This window comes from Pelodiscus sinensis, chromosome 29 (genome assembly GCF_052426305.1).
Source record: "Pelodiscus sinensis isolate ZL-2025 chromosome 29, ASM5242630v1, whole genome shotgun sequence".
NCBI classification, from domain to species: domain Eukaryota; kingdom Metazoa; phylum Chordata; order Testudines; family Trionychidae; genus Pelodiscus; species Pelodiscus sinensis.
This window is the reverse complement of record NC_143080.1, coordinates 13,294,121-13,303,563: the sequence shown is the minus strand read 5'-3', so window position 1 is coordinate 13,303,563 and position 9,443 is coordinate 13,294,121. Positions and strand designations below refer to the sequence as shown.

General features: G+C 60.0%; 1 protein-coding gene across 2 annotated transcripts in view; it reads left to right on the top strand.

Moving 5' to 3' along the window:
• The first annotated feature begins 235 nt into the window (after positions 1–235).
• Positions 236–9,443, top strand: part of LOC102446370 (alpha-2-macroglobulin-like protein 1) — a 53,352-nt gene continuing 44,144 nt past the window's right edge. For both annotated transcript variants that reach the window (XM_089773957.1, XM_089773956.1), the window contains exons 1-8: positions 236–382; positions 1,388–1,577; positions 2,565–2,727; positions 3,219–3,271; positions 4,070–4,090; positions 4,702–4,855; positions 6,533–6,617; positions 6,834–6,933. In XM_089773957.1, the coding sequence (XP_089630083.1) occupies positions 312–382; positions 1,388–1,577; positions 2,565–2,727; positions 3,219–3,271; positions 4,070–4,090; positions 4,702–4,855; positions 6,533–6,617; positions 6,834–6,933 (837 nt within the window). In that variant the 5' untranslated portion in view covers positions 236–311. The remainder of the gene's footprint in view (positions 383–1,387; positions 1,578–2,564; positions 2,728–3,218; positions 3,272–4,069; positions 4,091–4,701; positions 4,856–6,532; positions 6,618–6,833; positions 6,934–9,443) is intronic.

Sequence of the window (9,443 nt, the reverse complement as noted above, 5' to 3'; positions counted from 1 at the left end):
CCGCCCCCAGGCCTGTAACCAATGTGAGGGGCCCCCTGGCCGCCTGGGCCTTTGCCAGCCAGAACCGTCAGACTCGGATCCAGCAGCTGGGTTGGTGGGTAAATATTGTCCTAGGTGCGTGTGCCAGCCCCCGCCAGAGACCTGACCCGACCCTTCTGTGCCCGGCCCACAGGCGAAGCTCCGGCCCCAGAGTCTATATCAGGGCCCAGCAGGCTGGTCCCCGGCTCAGAGCGTGGGAGAGAGGAAGAAGGACTCAGAGGGGCGTGACGTGTGTGTGTCCCTTGTCCCAGCACGTCTGCCTGCACCCAGGAATGGGGGCCCCGGTAACCTCGGCCGGCCTGCTGCTCCTCCTGCACCTCACAGCTGGGATGTCTGCAGAGCCGTAAGCCCTGTCCGTGTCTGTCTGTCTGTCTGCGTGGTGGGCAGTGTGGGGGGTTGGAATCAACCCAGGGCACTGGTGAGGGGGCTGCTTGACGGGAAACTAAGGGGACAGATCCATTCTCCCCGGGAGCTCGGTCCCTCATGCTGGGACCCTCCTGTCCCCCCCCTTGTCCTACCCCCAGAGGCAGGGGGAGCTTGGCTCTGGCTAAGCAGCCTCTGAGGGCACAGGAGAGCTGGGTTCAGTGCCCACCTCTGCGCAGACGCCCTGTGCGCCCTCAGCCAGACACCCCCTCTCTGTGCCTCAGCCCCTCTGTACCATGGGCTGGTAATCCCCTGGGGCCACCGGCTCCCTCAGCCACAGATCCAGTAATGGGTCTGTTCAGCCCCAGCACAGGGGCAGCTGAGAGGCCAGGGATGGACAGGGACTCAGCTCCTCTCTGTGCCCTGGGGGGCCTCCAGGTCTGTGGGGGCAGGATGTGGGGGTGGGGGACAGGAGTGGAAGGGCCTTGCACTGCCCTGCAGCTGGAGGGTGTGTCTAGACTACACCTCTCTGTTGACAGAGAGATGGAGATTAGGCTCATCGAAATTGCTAATGAAGCAGGGATTTAAATATCCCGTGTCTCATTAGCATAAACATGGCCACCACTTTTTTCCGAAACGGACTTAGAAAAACCCGCCATTTCTTGAGGAATACAGGAGCTGTCGAAAAAGGCTTTATTTTCCACAGGTCCGTGTCTTGGCTGCCATTTGTCTCGAAAAAACTTCATTTCATAAAAAAGTGGCGGCCATGTTTATGCTAATAAGGCGCAGGTTGTTAAAACCCCTGCTTCATTAGCAATTTCAATGTGCTTGATTTGCATCCCTCTGTTGACAGAGGGATTCAGTCTAGACATAGCCGGAGAGACAAATCAGCCTCCAGCAGCACAGACCCAGCCCTGCCCCATCAGAAGGAACCCCCTGGGCTGTGCCTCCCCTGCCCCCTCCCACGGTGCTGCCCCCTCCCCAGGCACTATGTGGTGGTGAGCCCAGCCCAGCTCTACCACCCGCACACGGGGACGGTGTCAGTTCATCTCAGCGACCTCAACGAGACCGTCCGGGTGAGCGTCCGGCTGGAGAGGGGGGAGGGGCTCAGCAATGTCACCCTGCTGGAGAGAGAGGTCCAGGAGCCCCGTCTGCACGAGAACCTGAGCTTCCAGGTGAGCCCCCCACCCAGCCCGGCCCTGGCCATGGGCACCGAGCCCGTCAGCCCTGGGCCTGCAGCCCCAGCCCGGCCTCAGGCCTCAGGCACAGACTGATCCCGGCCCTGGCCATGGGCAGCTGTAGCCACAGAACGTCCTTCAGCAGCGACAAGCCGGAGGGGCAGGGATGGGGGCGCAGACGGAACCTTGGCTTTCAGCTCCACCGAGCGCCCCCCTGGTGGGAGGGCCCCTGGCTGGGCGGGAGGGTCCCACAGTTTGGTGAGGGCTGGAGCAGGGACTCGCGAACAGCCCTGCCTCGAGTGACCAGACGTCCTGTTTTTAAAGGGACTGGCCCGTATTTCAGCCCTCCTGGAGGTGCCTGACTTTTTCTTACAAGCAGGCAAATTGTCCCGTGTTTCCTGTCTCTCTCCCCTGCTCCCACCAGCACCGGCTGGTCCTGCTGCTGGCCAGATCCCCGTTTGCTGCCAACTACCCCCAGTGATGGTGGGGTTCAGTGGCCGATGATGGAAGTGGGAGTGCAAACCCCAGCCTGCCGCTCCCCCTGCTGTGTCCTCTCCCCGTGGGACCCCTCGAGCGTCAAAGCTGAGAATCCAGCTCCGCTCTGTGTGTTAACTGGGGCCCAGTCAGCTGATTGCTGTTGAACTCCCCTGAATACGAGTAGTTTCACCAGGCGTCCCATATTCAACACACGCTGCCAATGCCCCCCTGTGACAAGGTTTCATTCCCCTTGTGAGGCTGCATGTGAGCCTTGAGGTGTTATAATAACCCCAGGCGTGTGCCTCAGTTTCCCTGGGCACTGCATCAATGACTAGATGGGGGATGGGAATTTTGGATGTTCTACGCATCTGGCTGTGGGTGGGGGGTGCAGGGACCTCTCACTCTCCATACGTGTCAGTGACACCCCCCACCCCGCGCAGTAGTGGGTCTGCGCCCCGACCAGCCCGTCACTGGTCACTGTGGCCTTGCTGGGGTTCCCCTGTGCAGGTTCCAGCCCCGTCTGGGGGGCAGCAGGAAGCCGCAGAGCTGCACCTCTCGGTGCGGGGGGACACCCTGCAGTTCTCAGAGCGGACGACAGTGCTGCTGCGGGTGCTGGAGCCGGGGACCTTTGTGCAGACGGACAAGGCCGTCTACAAGCCGGGACAGACAGGTGAGGGGAGGGGCTGCAGGAGGGGTTTGGTGGGGCCCCAGGCCCTTGGGAGGGACCCCTGGGTGTGGGGAGGGGAGGGGGGCTCCGGGGATACGGGACTCTCACTTGTAGGCCCCTGTCTGCACCCGGCCCAGGGGTGAGAGGCCCAAAGCCTGAGCCCGTTTGGGGGGCTGCATGGAACCAAGGGGGGTCTCAGCCCATCCTTGGTGCTGGCTGCAGGGGCCCCGATCGGCCTCCTCTGGCAGCCTGAGCAGGGAGGCCGGGGTCTGGCCGGGCCCTGGAGGCTCAGCTCCCTGCAGCCGCCCAGGGCAGGGCCACGGCCCGTGGGCAGAGGCAGCGTGGGGAAGCTCGCGCCGCCCTGCCCGGGCTGTGCCCGTTGCGAGGGGTCACAGAGGCCGTCAGTGCCTGGGCGTCCGGCTGGCACCGTCCCCCGGGAATCACCCAGAGAACCAGGCCGGGGCTGACTCCCCTCTGCCTCTGCCCCTTTGCAGTGAAGTTTCGAATCGTCACTTTGGACAAAGACTTTGTTCCCAGCGCCAGGCCGGTGAGAGCGGGGGTGGGGTGAGAGCGGGGGTGGGGTGAGAGCGGGGGTGGGGTGAGAGCGGGGGTGGGGCAAGATGGATGGTGGGGGGGGTGGGCGTGGAGGGCAGGGTAACATGTTACACCAGGCCGGTGAGAGCAGAGGTGGGGCGGGAGTGGGGGTGGGGAAGCGGGGGGGGGGGGGTGGAGTGGGAGTGGGGTGGGGCAGTGGGGGGGCAGGGTGAGAGTGGGAGTGGGGTGGGGCAGTGGGGGGGCGGGGTGAGAGTGGGAGTGGGGTGGGGCAGTGGGGGGGCAGGGTGAGAGTGGGAGTGGGGTGGGGCAGTGGGGGGGCGGGGTGAGAGTGGGAGTGGGGTGGGGCAGTGGGGGGGCAGGGTGAGAGTGGGAGTGGGGTGGGGCAGTGGGGGGGCGGGGTGAGAGTGGGGGTGGGTGGGGGACGATCCCAGGCCCAGGGCCAGGGCAGGGGTCTCAGCTGTTCGTGTCTCTTTACTGCACAAGGGGGTCACTGCAGGTTCCACTGAGCCTGAGGGCGGGCGCTGGCTGTACCGAAGTCTGTGATTGGCTGTGGGTGCCGCTGTGGGGGGGCAGAATCAGGCCCAGCGTGTAAATTCGGATTTACAGCTCCCCCCCCCAGCCCTGCCCCCCACGCTGCAACATCCCCCCGGCCCGGCCCTGCCCTAGGCAGAGACACCAGCATCCCGGCCCTGCTCCCCCCCCACAGACCAGCCACCCTCTGCCTGGGCCCCATGGGAATGGGGGGGGTCCTGTCCCTCTAACCGGCATCTCCTGTCTGTTTGCTTTGCAGCTGCCCCTGGTGACCCTGCAGGTCAGTCTGTCCCCCCAGCCTCCTCCTCCTCCCGTCTGGCTCAGCCGAGGGCAGTGGGGGGGGTTCAGTCGTGGGGATCCCAGAGGGGTCTGGGCTCTGACCACAGGGTTTGCAGCATCTGGGGCTGTCCAGGGGCTGGGGGCTGGGGGCTGGGGGCTGGGTGCTTGGCGGGGATCCGTGCCTGAGTCGCTCACTCCGAATGTTCCCAGCCCCCATGCTCTGGGTTGGGCCCGTGGGAACTCAGTGCGGGCTCCCTTGAGTAGGGGGGTTTCTGGCGGTTGCAGTGCAGATGGGAGTGGAGGTTTGGGGAGGCTGCTTGGGGGAGGGGGACAGGGAGCGTTACCACAGAGGCCTAGAGCTGAGATGGAGACGGTCCCTAGGGCTGTTCCCTGGGCTTTGTCCAGGCTGGAGAGCAGGTGCCCTATGGAGCCAGTTCCCCGCCGGTGCCCTTGGGTCAGGGCTGTAGGGCGCTGGCGGGCGGCATTTTGGGGGGAACTTGCCCAGGGCTGCCTGGCTGTTGATCTAGCCCCGCCAGCAGCGCCAGGCACTCGGGGGCTGCCGTGTGGAGCCGTGTGCGGGCAGCGGCTGAGCAGGGCGTGTCCGTGTGCCAGGATCCCCACGGGAACCGCATCGCCCAGTGGCGAGATGTGACTCCGCAGCAGGGCATCGTGGATCTGTCCCTCCCGCTGGCTGCCGAGCCGGCCCTGGGGCCGTACGCCATCGAGGTGCAGGGGACCAGGCGTTGGTTCAGCGTGGAGGAGTACGGTGCGCAGCGGGGCCGGGGCAGCGACCGAGGGTGGGGAGGAGGATTCCCCAGTCTCAGGGGATCCCTGTCAGAGGGTCCCTGGGAGCTCAGAGCCTTGGGACTGGACCAGCCAGCACCATGCTCCCCTGGGCATCAGCCACCCCATGTCCCTCTGCTCTGGAGTGCTGGGGAGGGGAGTTCAGGCTCCCAGTCCCACTCTGCAGCTGGTTTCAACCTCATTTCTTTTTTGGACCCCTGGGGAAGTCTCTGGCCTGTGGACATGGTTGCCTTTGGTGTAAGTGTTTGGCGCAAATGCACGCAGCTCTATGCAGAGCATGGGGCACGTGCTGGGCCTGGCGCTTGGTGAGGCCTGAGAGAGGCGTAGCCTGGGGGCTGTTGTGATACTGACTGGGAGCTGCTGTGGTACTGACCCACCCCCGGGTTGGGCCTGCCAGGGGCCGTTCCTGAGCTTGGGACGGTCGGAGAAGCAGATCGACTCTTCTGGGCACGTTCCCTTCCCAGTTCATGGACCCCTTGGATATAGTCTGTGGAGCGCTGCTAGAAAACCGCTGCTCTGGGGCCCTGGGCAAGGGACACGCAGACTCTGCCCCATCCCAGCCTTGCCCCAGTTGGCCGTAAGCCCTGCCCGAGGGCTCAGATGCTGCTGCTGAGCCTGATCCCCGTGGGTCCCAACCAGTCGCCACCTGCCTGCAGCCCCCGCACCTCAGCGCTCAGACACCCGGCCAATGAGACCCCCACGTGGCCCCTGCTCCCGGGGACATTAGGGATGTAAAAGTGTAACTGTGTAAACGGGGAACCAAGGAGCCTGGGCCCATTAACGTTTACGGTCACACGGGGCTCCCCACGCTCACTGGCTCCTGGGGAGCCTCCCGCTGAAACTGTAGTTACTTAATTACACACTGTAACATCCCCACTAGAGACCTTGCCCCTGAGTCCCCAGCCCCCCCGCTCCCCAGACACCCTGCTCCAAGCCCCCCGGTGTCACTGACCCCAACTGTCCCCCTGCGGCGTAGAACAGACTTGTCAGCACAGTAACCGGGAACATGCAGTAAATGCCTTCTTGGGAAAGGGGAGCGCAGAACCTGGCCCTCCCCTCTGTGCCCCGAGTCCTCTCAGACCCCCAGCTGCCTGGTCCCAGCCCCTCCCCCAGGAATATCTCTGCCCTTTGTCCTGCTTCCTGGGCAAAAGGTGTCACCTGGTCACATCCCCTCCTGGGTCAGGTGACGAAGGCATCGGCCATTGTTTACATGCAGGCAGATGGGCAGCCTCTCTGTGGCAGTCACACCCAAAATTCCCATCACCATCTAGGCAAGGAGTAGTACCCAGGGAAACTGAGGCACACCCACGGGGTTACTATAGGACAGCAGAACTCACAGGCAAGAGAACAAGGTGAATAACATCCCCCCTTCCTCACATCTCGCCCCCTTCAAGGCAGAGCTGAGCGGGGTCACTTCGTCCTGCACTTCCCTATCCCAGTCCTGCTGGTCCCGCTGGTGCTGGGGGCCGTGGGAGCAGCCAGAGGGAGGGGGCTGGGGGCAAACAGGGCCATTAGCAGTGGCTCTCAGGGTGCCATTTCTGACAGCTCCCCCCACCCCAGCATGGAGCTCACATCTTGTGAGGAACCCCCCGAGCTGGGGCTGTGGGTCCTTTCCACCCCCTCCCTCTCTGCCCTCCAGAGCCGCCCAAGTTCGAAGTGACCCTCCAGCTGCCCCCCGTGGTGACGGTGCTGGACGAGACGCTCCACCTGCGGGTGTGTGGCCGGTGAGTGCGAACCCAGCCCTGCCGGGCCAGTAAAGGGGGCTGGTTCCCCTGGACCTGACTCCCCTCCCCCGTGCTCCTTGACCAGGACGTGACATGTTCCTGCCCCCCCACCCGCCTCTGTCTCTGTGCTGGGGGGTCACCTTGCCACCCAAACCACCACCCACCCCAGCAAGGGACCCTCTCCCACTTCCCCTTTCTCTTCCCTCTGCTGCACAGAGACACCGACGGGAAGCCCGTGCTGGGGAGAGTCCAGGCCACCCTGTGTCGGCTCAGAGAGCAGAAGCTCCGGGGCGTGTGTGTAGATCTTGCGGGCCAGGTGAGTGCAACTGGGAAAGGCAGAATGTGCCGCGCTGCTGACTGCGGGGGGGAGGGGGGAAGGGGAAAGGGGGGAGGGGCGCTGTGACTTGTGAGAATCATGAACATTCCTCTGGGATCCTTCATGCTCCCTTTGCAGCCTGGGGCCTGATCCGGCTCTCATCTGCCCCGGGGGTAAAATGGGAGGGGCCCAGGGTTGACAATAGGGAGACCCTGGTGTAAGTGCAGGTGAATCAGGCCCCGGATCCCTTGGGGCTCCCCACTTTGGGTAGGGGGATGTCATAGAATCATGGAGCTGGAAGAGACCTCAGGAGGGCATCAAGGCCAGCCCCCTGCCCAAGGCAGGATCAGTCCCAGCTATGTGGCCAGTGTCCCTGTCTATTTTTCCCTTCCTGGGTGTAATCACTGTTGCTTGCGCAGCACCATGTAGAGATGTGCCCCACAGCAGACACACAAAGCCTCGAGTTCTTCTTCGGGCGATGTCCCCATGGATGCTCCACTGTGGTGTTGGGTCTCAGACAATGGTCTCAGAAGAAGCGCCCACCCCAATTCCACTCTTCCGGCTCCCAGGCTGCGAAACAACAGATTTGAACCTTTGGTACCATCTTTTTGCCTACAGACCATGTCCCTTTCACTTCACTTCCCCGTAACATCCTCCCCAGCCCATCCCTCTTCAGGGACTAGGGATGTTAAATATCGGTTAATTGAATAGTTGAATAACCTCATGAATTTATAGAATCATAGAGCTGGAAGAGACCTCACGAGGTCATTCAGTCCAGCCCCCTGCCCAAGGTAGAACCAATCCCAACTGAATTAACCCAGCCAGGGGTTTGTCAAGCCGAGACTTAAACACCTGTAGGGATGGATATTCTACCACCCTCCCTTGGTAACCCATCCCAGGGCTTCTCCACCCTCCTAGGGAAATAGTTTTTCCTAATATCCAACTTAGATCTCCCCCAGGGTAACTTGAGACCATTGCTCCTTGTTTTGCCATCTGTCACCACTGAGAACAGCCTCTCTCCCTCCTCTTTGGAACCTCCCTTCAGGAAGTTGAAGGCTGCTCTCAAATCCCCCCTCACTCTTCTCTTCTGCAGACTAAACAAACCCAAATACCTCAGTGTCTCTTCGTAGGTCATGTGTTCCATCTCCCTAATTATTTTGGTCACCGTCCACTGTACCCTCTCCAACGCGTCCATATCTTTTCTATAGTGGGGGTCCCAGAACTGGACACAGTACTCCAGATGTGGCCTCCCCAGAGCGGGGTTGATACTTGGGCCTTTAACTTTCTCTTCCAATATGGAGACCAGGTTGCACTTCGTACAGATGAAATCATTTCTGTCTTCTGGGAGGAAGACAAACATGGCACATGCTGTGCAGGTCTCACCAGCTGATCTTTCACTCTGAATCCTGTCTTCTTCTGAGAGACTCCTCAGATGTTGTTTTTATTGCCCCTGAAGGGGAGACATGAAAGAGAAAAGAAGAGACCAAAAAGAAAGAAAAACACCAACCACTGTGGGGCTCCCCCCATGGTGAACTCCCAGGCAAACTCCCCTGTTCGCTGCTCACTACATTCACTCTTATCCAGAAATATAATTTATGCTATCATGTGCCGAAAGTGTCTGTCTGCTATGTACGCTGTACAAACGTCTCAGACACTTCGCCAAAGGATCAATGCCCACAAAACAGATATTAGACAGGATCACAAAGAAAAAACAGTTTCTTTCCATTTCAACCAGAAAGGACACTGCCTCAACAACTTGATTACCTGCATCCTGCTTCAAAGACCTTTTAACACCACACTTGAAAGAGAATCCTCTGAACTGTCATTCATGCTTAAATTCACACTTTACCCCTAAGTTTAAACAAAGACATTAATTATCTTACCCATTAGAAAGATAGCTTCCCCAATTATCACCTCTAATATCATTAGCTCACAGACATTTACCTTCCCCCTCCCCCCATCCCCCTTCTGTTCTGAAATTTGATTTATCCTTCTCATATGTGTTCATTTTTTTAATTGTATCCTTTGGTATATATGGTTGTACCAATTTTCTTCCACTGTTTGATCTGAGGAAGTAGGTCTGGCCCACGAAAGCTCATCACCCAATAAACCATCTTGTTAGTCTTTGAAGTGCCACATAGTCCTGTTTTTTGTTTAAGTTCACTCTGGCTGCCTTTTTTATAAGACTGCTGGCTCCAACCAGATGCTCCTGCCTGGAGCCCTACCTCTGAGCCAGTCTTTCAAGGGCTTCCTGAAACAAACCACTCCCAATTTACACTTTTTCAAGCAGAGAAGCACACAGTCAAGCAGTGCCCACAATTGATAATTAGATTCTTGATTGGGTTTTATTTCAATCGGGGAGTTTTGGTTTTAGTTTAGTTAAAAAGAGATTTTAAAGAATGCTAAATGTACCCAGCCCCTTTGAAACGCCCACACATAGCTCCCTGGTCGATTACTAGCAGGCTTTATATAATCCTTCTTGATAGCCCCGCTGCCTGGTTAAGGCTTGA